The sequence below is a fragment of the Euleptes europaea genome, chromosome 19 (genome assembly GCF_029931775.1).
Source record: "Euleptes europaea isolate rEulEur1 chromosome 19, rEulEur1.hap1, whole genome shotgun sequence".
NCBI classification, from domain to species: Eukaryota; Metazoa; Chordata; class Lepidosauria; order Squamata; family Sphaerodactylidae; genus Euleptes; species Euleptes europaea.
In genome coordinates, this window is record NC_079330.1 from 413,327 (window position 1) to 426,902 (window position 13,576).

Consider the following 13,576-nt stretch of genomic DNA (forward strand, 5'->3'; position numbering starts at 1 on the left):
CAGCAACTCTTTAAAAACAGGCTTGTAAATCTCGCCTGGGGAAAAACAAAAATTCCCTCCTCGTGACAAGCTTTACAAAAGCCCATTCCTGGTTTCTGGGGTGTGTGTGGGGACTGTGACTTTGGCCAGATTATTTGTAAAACAGATTCAAAGATGAACACAAGGGACACCACCTTCTGGCTGTTGCAAGAACAAGCTGAGATGGGAGACTAGGCCTTTCTGCTCAACAGTCTAGCTGGGGAAAAGAACCTCTCCGGACTTTATGGGTGTGATTTCAATATGCCACAGCTGGAGAAGGATGCTGGCATCCCAAGGACATACAAACCTGACCTAGCAGCTAAAGTGGAGCGGTCTCCCCCTGCCCCTTCCCCATCTAGCCCATGCACCCAAGGGACAAAGCCTTCTCTATCCTCCCCAGCCAGCGTTCCCATACATTCTGCCAGCTACCTCCCCCTTTCGGAATGACTGAAATTAAATACAAGGCTCTACTTGAAATGTGCAGTATGAAAGCATTTATCTACAGCCTTTGATAATGACAATTCCTATATATATTGTAAATATATACAGCATTTTCCAAAAAAAATATTTAAACACAAATAATTTTCATGACAATTAATATGCTATAATGTATATACTGGGTATACTTGCAATCTTTTTTATATAAAAATATAATTATATCTTTAAATTCAATAAATACACCAAATAGTACAATGTTATATGCGAAGTTATGAATAATAATGCATTTTATGTTATTAAATCAGCAAAAGAAGTTTAGATCTGACTGGAAAGTAAGTACTGCACCTATTTCAGTTTTTCTCAAAATCTCCTCCCCCTTCCCCCAAGAACTGGAGCGTTTTTCCCCTGTGAATTCAAAATTGCTGGAAATTTTAGGACTGTTACATTATTTGTACATATTACATTGTTCTTAGTTCATTAGTCTCTAATTTGTAGCACAGTTTTCTTCACTGCAGGTTATATGTTTCTGATGGCATAGTTTAAAATTGTGTAGGGTAAAGCCCCCAGTGCACTCGCTGGGTCATTACTGACCCATGGGGTGAATTGTGTAACCAGCCTCAAATCACAGGCAGACTGTAACTGACATAAATATTATTACTAATAATCTCATTATTCCCATGAGGCTAGAAACTGCTGGCCATTCCACTGGCAGCTCTACTAGTGCTGAGAGCTCAGGACCATCCCGGCCTCTGAGCAGAGGGCAGAATCCACTCAGCCTCACCTTGGAATGGTCACATCAAGCACTTTGTTATCCTTTGGAGATCCCCATGGCCCCTCCTGCACTCTGAGAACCTGGCTGGAGCAGAAGCTGGCACAGACCCGAGCCACTGGGTCCTCCTCAGGCCTGCTCTAGCCCACTGGCCATGTGGTCCTCATCCCTGCACTAGACAGCCTACAAAATGCTGGATCAGGAGACAGTGGTGACTCCATCACTCATCACAAGCTCTTTGCTCCCCCACAGCGCAATGCTGCCTGCGCAGGCTGTGGCCATGGAGAAATGCATTTCAACCTGCCAAGAATGAGTTATTTGCAGCTTCTGGCGTCCAAACTCGGGAAGGGAAAGATGACAACTGGCAACGACCCAAATGCTCACACAACCCTTTTACGGGCTAAGAGAGCACAGCCTGCCTAAAGCCCCTGTTGTGGCCACGCCCATACAAGAAGAGGGGGTCTGAGGGTCTCAGGTCAGTCTCGGGGGTCATGGCTATTCTCGCCTTCTGAAGAGCAGGACAAGGGAGACAGACACCGAAGACCAGGCACCAACCTTGCTTCAGGTCACCAGCTGCCATGACAGGGGGGCTGCCCACAAGAGGAGACGTCTCCGCAGTCCCGTAGGCCACAAGGCTGTGCTCTGGGACCTGGCTGGACAGCTGCTGCAGGGATCGGAAGCACAAAAAAGGGGAGTAACGAGAGTGTGAACACAAAAGCTAGCAACATGGCATGCAAGCAGGTCAAGAAGAGAAGATGGCAGGGCAGGAGGGAGGGAGAAAAGCGGGAGAAAGGCAGCCACTGCAAGTGGCGGAAAAGGACAGTGCTGCACAGCTCATTCCAGCACAAGATCCAGACGCCCCCAACCCTTTCAAGCTCCCACACGCCAAAGTGAAACCCATGAGAAGCCATTCCACAGAAAACCACACCCACGCCAGAGAAAGCCTCCACTCGTTCTGAAGGGGAAAGAGAGCGCACAGGAATGGGGCTGAACACATGATGCACCCTTTCTGGATGCAGTCATGCACCAGCTCCCTACTAGCAGGTGGGGAGAGCACAGAAGCCCCCCCCCCCCAAGGTTATCAACTGCACAGGGTGTCAAGGCACTGCTGGAGATCTTTTCCGAGCGATGCGTACCAGCCACAAAGTCATGAAACTAGAAGGGACTTAAGCTGGCCACTTTGCTGTTTGTCATCTTCTTCCAGGGTTGGGGGTCAGAGGCTGAACCAGTAAGAGAACACACACCAGGAGGGCTCCATGTATGGAAAAGTGGGGGCAGGAAGGTGACCAATGAGGGCAGATGGCACTCATACTATTACCTGGGGGGGAGTGGGCGTCGATGTGGGCCGGACAGTCGGAGGAGTGGGGTTCCTGCTACCTCCGCCAGACATAATTTCTTCCGTTATGTCTTTGCCCCCTTGGTTTGGGTCCCGGATGCGAATCTGCAGAAAACAAAACAAACCACCTGAAGCTCAGACGACTTTGATTTTCCTTAGCCTGGGCTACAATTTTGTTTGACCCAACTTGAGGCTGCAAAAATATATCTGCAGTCCAGGAGGCCAGCTTTCTGTAGGCTTATGGCCACTGCAGGGCTAGCACATGCCAGCTAGAAAGGCTTCTCCACAGCAGAGCAAGGCCATCTTGACCTTACGGCAGCCAAGAGAACAGCTCCTTCACCGATTTTCAGAGATTCCCCTTCCGCATGTGGACCTCACCACTAGGCTCTCTTACCGTTTTCTTCTCCCGCTTGGTGGGTGGGAGGGGCTGCTGCTGCTGCTGCTGCTGCTGCGTGGGCACTATGATGGGTGCTGACTGATACATCGGCTGACTTGGATAGAAAGGTGCTCCTGCAAAGCAAAGGCAGACTCAGCCCTCTCAGACCCGCTGCTGCAGAAGACCCCCTCTCAAGCTCCCACGGTTGGGGACCCTGCCCAGCAGTCGGAGCAGGAACAACCCCGGCTCAGAAGGCCACAACCCGCGTTTGACTGAAGGGAGCCCTCCCCAGCCCTCCTCCACGCAGAGCCCTTCCTTGAGAAAGCATTTGCCCGCTGTCCAAGGCACAGGGTGGCAAGGTGGCACCTGCCAGGGAGCCATGTGCCAAGGAGCCCTCCCTCCCTAACGCCCCTTCGGCCCCCTGCCAGCCGAGCCAGGCGCCATCTCTCCTCACGCCTGCTTGAATCGCCCAGGATCATCACCACTTGTGGGTAGCGGGGGCCAAGCACACAAGGCCTACAGATGCCTCCGGTCCCAGAGGACCTCTGCTCTCCAGCCCTGTGCCTAGGAGTGGAGTTGCTGGCAGGAACGCAGAGTTGGGGAAAGTGTGGCCCTGCATGGCTCTCGCATGCCCCGATTCTGCAGGAGACTGCAAGACCCACAGAATGCAGCGCGGGGCTCAAAACTAAGGTTTCTTCCTGTAAACAAGTCTCGTGTTCCCTTACGGTTGTCGCCTGAAAGGACACATGCCATGCCGGCAGAGGTCTCAGGTCTGCACAAGTTTCCCTGCGGCTGTCACTCCTTCCTACGACAGGCAAAGCAAGCCAGGGAGAGACAAACGGCAGCAAGAGCAGAACTCTTCCAATCCTTTCAGTGACCATCGTCATCTACTCAAGCTGCAGAACTTCCCTGGCATATAATACTATTAATCATAATTCCTTGCTTTTTAAAGGCTAGCTGGGAGCCCCCTCAGCTCGTCACAGGCTCTACAGGGCAGGTTTCCACCCAAGACACTCTCCTTACCATAGGCGTTGGGAAACTCTCCAGGCCCCGGTCCGGGATAGAACGGGCCCGGCCCTGGTGGCTGAACAGGGTACTGTTGAGGAGGCCCCACGTAGGGAGGGCCGCTGTGACGATACTGTGGAAGAAGCAGCATGAGGAGTTGAGAGGGGGCTGCCACTCACCGACAGGAAACAGGCCAGAAAGACCCCCCTCGAGGAAAGCCCGCCCCTTGACCCAGAAGGGACAGACCGCATTCAGACAGGCGAGGGAGCTGGGCTGCTCTCCTCACAAAAGCACCCAAAGCAAAGGGAGGACGGGGTCCTACACAATCAAGGAGAGGCGTGTGTGGCGGGGCGGGGGCTCCCCCAGTTTCACATGCATGAAGCTGCCTTTTGCTGACCCAGACATTTGGTCTTAGTCTGCTCTGACGGGCAGAGGCTCTCCAGGGTCTCAGGCAGAGAAGAGTCTTGCCCATCACCTGCTACTGGACCCTTTTAACTAGAGATGCTGCCAGGGACTGAACCTGGGGCCTTCGGTATGCAAAGCAGAGGCTCTGCCACGGACAACCCCCCACCCCCACCCCAGGCTCAATAGCAGTTAGTCCACCCATATTGCCCAAATGAGGCTCAGGGCGTTGGCAATCAAGAGGAAGGCAGGAACAGACACAATTCAAGATTCCTCTCCAGCCCAAGATGGGGGAGGGGGAAGCAGTTTAAGTCCCATCCCAGCGCTGCCACCTGCCTGGACTGTCCCGAAGCTGCCCGTGGCCATTCCAGGACTGAATGCTCAGCTGCTGGAGTCTGGACAGCCAGGGGGCCAAAAAGGCGCTGCTTCCATGGGCTGACAGGCAACAGCACTGCCAGAGGTTTCACCCTGAGGAACAGCAGCGACAGGAAGGCCCTGAAAGCACCTAGAAGGCCAGGGGATGGCAGCCGGGGGGGGGGGGTTGCCAGTGGGGAAAGCACAATGCCCAGCAAATATCCTGCCTTGCAGAAGGATGAGCAAACTTTCTCAGTACTGTTTCAGCCGCCCTTTATTCTCTCAACACGTTTTTGATGTATGTATTATTATTGCAAGGTGGCTGTGGGAGCAAAGACTGTGAAACGGGACCAGCTCTTCCCCCCACCCCCCACCGCAACCTCTGCTGGCTTGGCGGAGGTCTTTCTTCTGGCTCATCCTACTTGCACAGGGGAGATGGTGGCCAGGTCATGGGCCACTCCCTTCGTTTGCCTTTCAGAAACTATTATTTCCCCCAATTTCCCCAACTTACGAAAACTAACACGTTTTGAATTCCAGAAGGCGTAATGGCTTGCCACTCCACCTCTGGGCAGATTTGTTATGACTATTATAACAAACCAAAAGCATCTACTTTTTGAAATATCAGGCTGCTTCTCCTGATAGGGTCCATTGCAACAGTTCCGTTCTGTGGGCCGAGGCCTCCCGAAAGTTCCAACCGGTAGACGGGGCCAGAGCTTTCTACGCCATGCCCCTTCTATGACGGGATGGCCACCTGGAGGCTGCTGGAAGGGCCTTGAACAGCCGGCCTTCGGGAGGCTCTGCAAAGCCAAACTGTTAAAACAGACGGACCTCTTGGCAGACTCCCATTTACTGCAGCTCTGGCTTACTGCACTGTTGTTAAGATTCACCTATGCTTGTTTATATCAAGGAGTTTTAAAAACGTTTTATTGATAATTTAGAGCACCATTTTCCCAACAAGCAAAGAGCAATGGGTGGTGATTCATACGTGGGCAAAGACCAGCCCCCTGCCCCACACAAAAGACCCATTTCCTATCTGCCCCCCCCACACACACACCCCCACTTCCAAGGCTTTCAGGCAATGCAGCATCTCCGGTACCGGCCCTGGGCGGCTCCTGCACCCAGGCCCTGTGACCTCACCTGTGGGATACAGTACTGGGGGCCCTGAGTCATCGGATACGGCATTGGCAGGTGGTTCACCATCATGATGTGCTGATTGGTTTGATAGACAGCCGTTGGTGTCTGTGCCCCAGGACGGAGGGAAGGGTTGCTGTTCTGAATGGCCGCTCTAGGAGGCTGTATTTGAGGTCGCTGGAAAAACTGGGGGGGGGGTTTGGGGGGAAGCAGAAACATGAAGGTTTGGAAAAATTCAAATTCTTTTTTCTTAAAACACCCCGCCCCCCAAGGATCGTTTTTTTCAGTCTGTCTGATGCAAATACTGGGAAATTTTGGGAAGCACTGAAACAAGCTCCTATGAACTTAAGCTAAAAATCTAAGAGCCCTGGTGGATCAGACCACTGCTCCAGCATCCTGCCTCACACAACAGGGCAGAGAGGCCGAGGCCGTCCCCGGATGCTGCCTCCTATCACTGAGTTTCAGGGGTGTGCTGCCTCTGGATGTGCCATGGATAGTAGCCACTGAAATATTTTCTCTTTTGGATGAAATGTTTTTCAAGTAAGGTTCTACTCATTCAAATGGTACAGTATGAACATTTGTATTAACTGCAATCTAAAGCATTAGATAATGCTAATTCTGATTAGAAATGTGTTTTGGGTAAATTTTATGACAAAGGGTTTGGTTTTTTCCCCTCCTTGCCCCGGCACTTTGGGAAGTATTAAACTCACACACACACACAAAACCAAAACTTTGGAAAGAATGACATGCTTTTCCAAGATAAGGTTTTACTCAACCAATCACATAGCATGAAAGAATGCAATAGAATCTGCAGCTCTGTCTTGTCCGGTGACTGTGAGACAGTGTCTGTCAAAATATGCTATAGTTTATTTGTTACAAAATGTGTTTTCTAATTTCAATTGGTATTTTTCCTGCTTCTCAGAAAGTAAAAATTAGAATACATGTGCTAAAGTGGCACAGGGTACACCAGTTTGCACCTCTCTCTCAAGTAAGGGGTGTATTTGGAGTTTTGCTTGTAGAAAACTGGGGCTCTTATGCCAAATGGTATAATGGCATGTGCCAAGTTACAAAAGATGCAGTTAGTGTTGTTAGAGCAGTAAAATAGGTCTAGATTGGATGTGAATGCCCTTCCTGTATATATTTCCACTTTCCCCCAAGTTTCCTTATTTTTCCTATGGCTTCAAAATTTCCAGAAATGCTGCCTCTAGGAAGGAGGCATAATGCTATAACTTGCGCAAGAGCAGCCGCCCCTTTGGCCCAAGCACCTGCTAACCTGCCCCAGTGCTTTGGGCTCCCAGAGCCAGAAGGAGGGGCACCAGGGCACAGCTAAGCCACGGTTCCCTTGCCCACATGCACCTTGATGGGAAAGCGAGAGCCGCCTCTGAGGTTTTGAGGAGGGGAGCACCAGCATGTCTAGCTCGGGCATGCCAAGATCCTCCCCTTCCCGGCCATGCCCAATTTGGAGGAGACCTGCTGGTCCCCAGTTTATTACTATTTTTTAAAAGGACTTGGCCCACCACCAAAGCCCCCCTGCCCGCGCTGTGCTCCTCCAGTGCTTCCTGGTGGCTGCCCCCACCTGAACCTCCAGGACACAAAAGAGTGCATCGCGCATTAGTACAGCCCATACCCCACGACTGGGGTCGAGAGACCAGCCATGCAGAACCAGCAGTGAAAGTTACCTGGATGGGTCTGAATCCTCCCTTCAAGAACGAAGCAAGAAAGCAGCAGGAAATAGAAAGAAAGCCAATGGAAGAGCTGACAGGTCAACAAGAGGAGGGGGTGGGAGGCCGCATGCACCCTGGCACCCTCCTGACTGACACTCTCTGCTGGGCTGGCTGCCGGGGACAACGGGCCACCACCCAGGGCTTTCCAAAATGCCTCGCCAGTTTTTACAAATGGAGCCACCAGCCGCAAGGAGGGCCTTGGAACTGGCTTCATCAACAGCCTCATCCCCTCTTTCGACCCTTCCTGGAATTCCCCCCTCCCCTCAAAGAAGCCAAGAACATCAGACCCAGAGCTGCCTCCACTCGCCTCACACGTCAGAGGACCAGGCCCGTCACGAGGGCCAAGCAGGAAGGGGAGAGCGGAGGGCAGAGGACTGAGCCAAGCGACTCCCTACAGGACAAAGCCTGCTCTGGGGCTGCAGGAGAAAAGAGCCCCAGACTCACTGGCTGGCTGCTCCTAATCTGGCCCTCTGAGCCAGGGAAGCCACAGTGGCCCGGGATTACATTCCAAGCCAGCCACAGCTCAAACACACCGGGGGGGAAGGGGAGGCCTGTGGGAAAGCCTTCCATGTATTTTTTAAAATTTTTCAGCAACCTACCTCACAGAGCTGTTGTGGAAATGAGAGTTGCAAAACAATACAGAGAGTTACCGCTGGGATGGCAACGGACCAACAGAGAGGATTCCGTCACGATTTAGAAGCTCCTCAGAGAGGAACCTGGCTTGTAGAGCAAAAGGGAGCAATGACAGGAACACTGTGGTGGAAGGCACACCGGGACCAGCGGCATTTCTGCCTCCCGCATGTCTCTTACTCTCCCTTGCGGGAGAACCGGGGTCTGGCCATGCCTCTCCTGGCCTGGCCAACCACAGCTTCTTCAGACATCACGACAAATTATCTGGCTAGGAGCCAGAGTTGCAAGTTGGCACCAAGCAGTGTCTGCAAACACCATGGGGTGGGAAGGGGGGGATGAACAACATCCCTGCAGCCACTCCCCACCTGTTTAAGCCCCAATTAGAACAAGGCGTAATGTGGACAAGTTGAGGACAGGACAATGGAGAACATGGCATGCCACAGACAGCTCTCCTCAATGACAACAACTTCCTCCCCCTCCCCCCTCAACCCCGGTCCCACTTCTATACCTTGGAAAGATTGCAGCCAATCCCCAATCAAATCACAGAAGAAAGGCTGCGAACTGCCAAGGCCGGCCTTCCCGACCCTGCAGCACTTGGAAGTCGGGAAGCTGAAATTCGCCCTGGCCTCTGCCTGGCCCACTAAAAGCTTACGGCAGACACCCCCACTGCGACGCCCTGCATGCACGGGTGGGCTTGGGACATCTTGAGCCCAAGCAAGATTCCAATACTGCGCTTTCAAAGAGGAAGCCCTGGCATGTCCGAAACGCTCTGCAGCCACACACACAAATGCATCACTCAAAAATTAAGAAAATTGCTTCCACTGGAGAGCAATCTCAAGACACAGTTGGCAAACAGCAAAGGCAAAAACACTGCCCCGCTGGCTGGATCAGCTGTAGCAAATTGAACAGTGGCAAGAACACACACACACAGAGGTACACGGCGGTGGCAGAGGGCTGGCAGCGCAGGGAGGACAAGATCCCCTTCCTCACGATAAGGAGCACGGGGCTGTCTTGGCCAGCCCCTTCTTGCTTCCAAGCCACAGCCTTCCTTCCCCCTGCCTCCTCCACGCTGCCCACTCCCAAGGTGTGACGCTGGGTCCTTCTTGGCATCTTCACTCACCGCAGAAACTTCTGTTTCCCTCTTGGCTCCAGGAGTGTGCGGTGTGGCTTCTGCCCGCCTCCTGCAAGCTGCAGTCTGCCCACACGCCCTTCCTCAGCCCCTTGCTTGCACAGCATGCTCTCCGGTCAGCCTTCCTTGCTCAAGGAACCCAAGAACTTCAGAGACCTTTTCCACAGCAGGCGCTTACGAAGGCAGGTGGAGAGTCCTTGGGGAGAGCTTCAGCCCAGATTCCTCAACCGGCCTGTCCTCTGAGAGAACATTTGCCCCGATGCATCAGACACCATTCAAGGAAGGAAGCCTGCAGACACTCCCGCTTTCCCCCCCTCACATAAGATATGGCTTCCTTTTGAGGAATTAAATCCATACTTTTTAGAATGAACGTTGATTGACACTCTTTGTCTAGGATTTTCTGAAGGCCCTTTGCTGACCCAGGCCCAGCTGTGATCTTGTCATCCAGTTTTCTTCCTAGGTAACAGTCAATCTCTCTTCTCTTTTGAGCATAAAGGAGCCATCCCTAAGTATCTTTGAAGAAGCATTCCCAAGAACAGAATATGGTGCTACTAGCATCCTGTAGCAGAAAATACTGGCAGAAAATAGCGAAGACTTGAAACGACTACTGCTGAAAGTTAAAAAAGAAAGTGCCAAAGCAGGACAACAGCTGAACATCAAGAAGACAAAAGTAATGACTACAGAATTACTCAACTTTAAGGTTGACAATGAGGACATTGAAATTGTTCAAGACTTTCTATTCCTTGGCTTCATCATCAACCAAAAGGGAGACTGCAGCCAAGAAATCAGAAGGAGGTTGAGACTGGGAAAGGCAGCCATGAAAGAGCTAGAAAATATTCTCAAGTGTAAGGATGTGTCGCTGCCAACCAAGATCAAGTTAATTCATGCCATTGTACTCCCTATTACTATGTATGGGAGTGAAAGTTGGACAATGAAAAAGGCTGATAGGAAGAAAGTAGAGTCCTTTGAAATGTGGTGTTGGAGGAGAGTGTTATGGATACTGTGGACTGCCAAAAAAAAAAAATCAGTGGGTTAATCAAATTAAGCCTGAACTGACCCTAGAGGCTAAAATGGCTAAACTGAGACTTTGGTCACATTATGAGAAGACAAGAGTCACTGGAAAAGACAATCATGCTAGGAAAAGTTGAAGGCAGAAGGAAAAGAGGAAGACCCAACAAGAGATGGATTGACTCTATAAAGGAAGCCGCAGTCCTCAATTCCCAAGGCCTGAGCAAGGCTGTTAAAGATAGGACATTTTGGAGGACATTGATTCATAGGGTCGCCATGAGTCGGAAGTGACTTGACAGCACTTAACACACACATACTGCATCCTGTAGCAAATATCCCCTTCTGGCAGATGGTGGTCACTTCAGGCTTTCGTGGACCCATTTCAGTCTAGATTTTGGCCTGATTTTGGAACAGAAACTCACCAAGGGCTCTGACAGATGCTGAGAAAGAGATGGGGGATTGTGACCTTGTTGAGCTGCCTTCCGGTCCATCCAATGTGGTCTCCTTCTTGGCCAAAATGAACAGGAAAGGCACAACACTGATGCCCAACATCTATGTGTGTGCGCGTGTGTGCGCACACTATAAGGTATGCGGCACCCCAGTTCTGGCAGAGCTGTGCTGGCAGTTCAGGTAGAACGGCAGGTCCAGGACACTGAAAGGACACTTATTGTCTGAGGCTCTGAGAGTCCCCTTGTGCAGGTGGAGAACCAGCTGGTGACAGGTTCTCTGGAGCCAGGCGCAAGAGTTCAGTCTGACTGCCCTCAGTGCAGGGAACTGACATTCTTGATAGGAATGACAGGACGGGAAAAGGTAGGGGAAAAAGAGGAGAAAAAACTAAACAGAACCAAAGTGGGGAGAGAGGGCGGGCAGGAGGGTGGGTTTCTAAAATAATAGGATTGATTTGTATTGAGAAGGCACCTATTGAGCCGGAACTGTAGCAAGTCCCCATGTAAAGGGAAACCTAATTCTCCAACTTCCCATCTAAAAGCACTTTACACACACACATGGGATGGTAGAGGGGGGAGAGAGACAGGGGACGTGAGGATTCTTTATTCCCTTTGATGAGTTCAGATGCAGAAGAACGCCACCCCCCTTCGCACCATGGCTTAATCTCAACTACCCTGGGACAGGTGTTGCACTGGGAACTACCCATGAGCGATGTGAAATGCAAATACAAGCGTTTGCCCAAACGGTGAGAGTGGCCTGTGTGGAGAACCTGAAAATGACCAACTCCTCTTGGCCCTGCCCCAGAGGTCAGCTACAAGAGATCAGAAGGCCCAAGGCCACCAGCCAGATTTTTCCTCTTGCTCCATTCCTACAGTTCTATCCCACAGATCACACGCGTCCCTTCAACTGAGGCCTATGTATAGGAGAAACTGAAGTCCTTGGAGCACAGAGGGCTGCAGGCAAAGTTTGCAGGACCCCGATGGCTTTCCCCGTGGCCTGTACAAACTGAGCTCACTTCTCTGAGAGTGCCCCACCCCTCCCCCAAAGGGCCAAGCTCACCAACCCTCAGTAAGCTCGTTGCTACGAGGCCAGTGGAAGGGGTGGTTAATAAACGCAACAGCATTAGGAGAGAGGTCAGAAGATGAACGAAGCCTCCCTGCAGTGGAAGTGTTAGGGCACCGTTGGCAGCGCATGCTACCAGTGCAGAGAGGATGAAGCAGAAGAGCGTCCCTAGGAGTTAGTTGAGGGCCAGACACCTCCCATCTTCCCCAAACAATTAGCAGCTATTGGGGGGGGGTTAATGGAGAGGTGAGTAGGGTACTGTACCTGGTGATGGGCAGGTCGAGGCCCCGCTGCAAACTGAGGAGAAGCGGGAGAAACAAAACACAAGAGGAAAGGCACAGAGAGTCAGAAACACCACAACAAAAGGCAAAAATGTTACACTGTATGCAAAATAAACCCACAAGGAGAAAATAAAGCTACACATTCAAAGCTCTGCTGCAGCACAGCGACAGACAGGTACTGAGATCCCGCAGGTTAACACTGGGGGAGGAGGCAGCTGCCCCAGGGGCTAGCTACCCACAAGACATCCTGCCTCCCCCCCAGGCATATGCAGGGGCTCGGCAGGGGAGGAAGCCTGAAGACTTGGGCCAACCCTCTGGGGCACGCCTGCCCCCCCTCCCTCGTCTCTCACACGGCCAGCCACCCTTGCTTGGGCTGGTGCCTCGTGCAGGCTGCCCTCCCCCTGGCCCAGGCGCGGCTTCACTGCCAGCCCCACTCTGCCTGCCAGGCCTCAGCCACAGAACTCTTCCTGGGTCACACGGAGAGCAGCTGCAGGGATAGGCGGGTGGGCCGGCCGGGGTCTCTGGGCCAGACCACCTCTTCCTCTACCCTCACTACGCCACGCGGAAGAAAAGCGCCACCACGCAGTCAGCCCTCAGGCATCATTTCCTGTGCCTTAGCTGAAAGACTGCTAGGACCAAAGAGGCAACGTGGACCAAAGAGGCAACTGAAGAAGGAGCATATAGGAACCACACATGCCTCAGAGCCACCGTCCAACCTCTGGCCACCCTCTCCTGGAAGCATCTGCTCCAGCCCCCACAGCAGTGAAAAGGAGCAGGGGGCTCCTTCCACCCTCCTCGAACATCAAAAGGCCCCCTGCATCCAAGGCAAGTATTCAGAAGGAGACAGGACAGGCAGCCTCTCGTGAACAGAGAGATACCTGCAGAACTGCGGCAGCCCCGGCTCCACCCACCAAGAGCTCTTTTCCACCAAAGCATCCCAGATGACTTTTCCTGAAGCACAGCTAACAAAACGCTTCTGACCTATTTCCCCAACTGCTGTTCTAGTGGTCCGTTTGCTGCCGCGGAACGCTGGCCACAGTGGCACAGGCTGAACGGGGCGTCTCCTCTTGTGTCTGAGCAAAGGGCACAAACATCAGGCCTGCGAAGGGCAGCGCACCTGCAGGGCGACCAAGCCTTAAGCTGACCCACCAAGAAACCTGGGAAAAGCCCACTGGAAGGCCAGAGACCAACTACATGATGGGACACATGGTGCCTGCCCACCCAACCACAAAAGGGCCAGCCTCTTCATCACTAGGCCACAGGAAGACTCACGCCCAGCAGCTCAGACATGTGCATCTCAGTAAAATCAAGGGAAAGCATCGGGTGTAATAAGTTGCATTAGCGGAAAGTATCTAGTATAGTCAGCACCTGTCACCACTGGCTATTGGTTGCCTCGTTCAAACCAACAGCATTTCTCTCCCCATTGAGAACTGTAAGCAACAGAACAAACTGTAGTCCCATCAGGC

At 52.2% G+C, this 13,576-nt stretch overlaps 1 protein-coding gene across 1 annotated transcript in view; it reads right to left on the reverse strand.

Annotated features, from left to right (window-relative positions):
* EIF4G3 (eukaryotic translation initiation factor 4 gamma 3) overlaps window positions 1-13,576 on the reverse strand; it is a 51,269-nt gene that overhangs the window by 25,083 nt on the left and 12,610 nt on the right. Inside the window, exons 5-10 of the mRNA XM_056865160.1 lie at window positions 12,094-12,126; window positions 5,836-6,015; window positions 3,961-4,075; window positions 2,956-3,071; window positions 2,544-2,666; window positions 1,781-1,889 (exon numbers count right to left, since the gene is read on the reverse strand). Of these exons, the coding sequence (XP_056721138.1) occupies window positions 1,781-1,889; window positions 2,544-2,666; window positions 2,956-3,071; window positions 3,961-4,075; window positions 5,836-6,015; window positions 12,094-12,126 (676 nt within the window). The remainder of the gene's footprint in view (window positions 1-1,780; window positions 1,890-2,543; window positions 2,667-2,955; window positions 3,072-3,960; window positions 4,076-5,835; window positions 6,016-12,093; window positions 12,127-13,576) is intronic.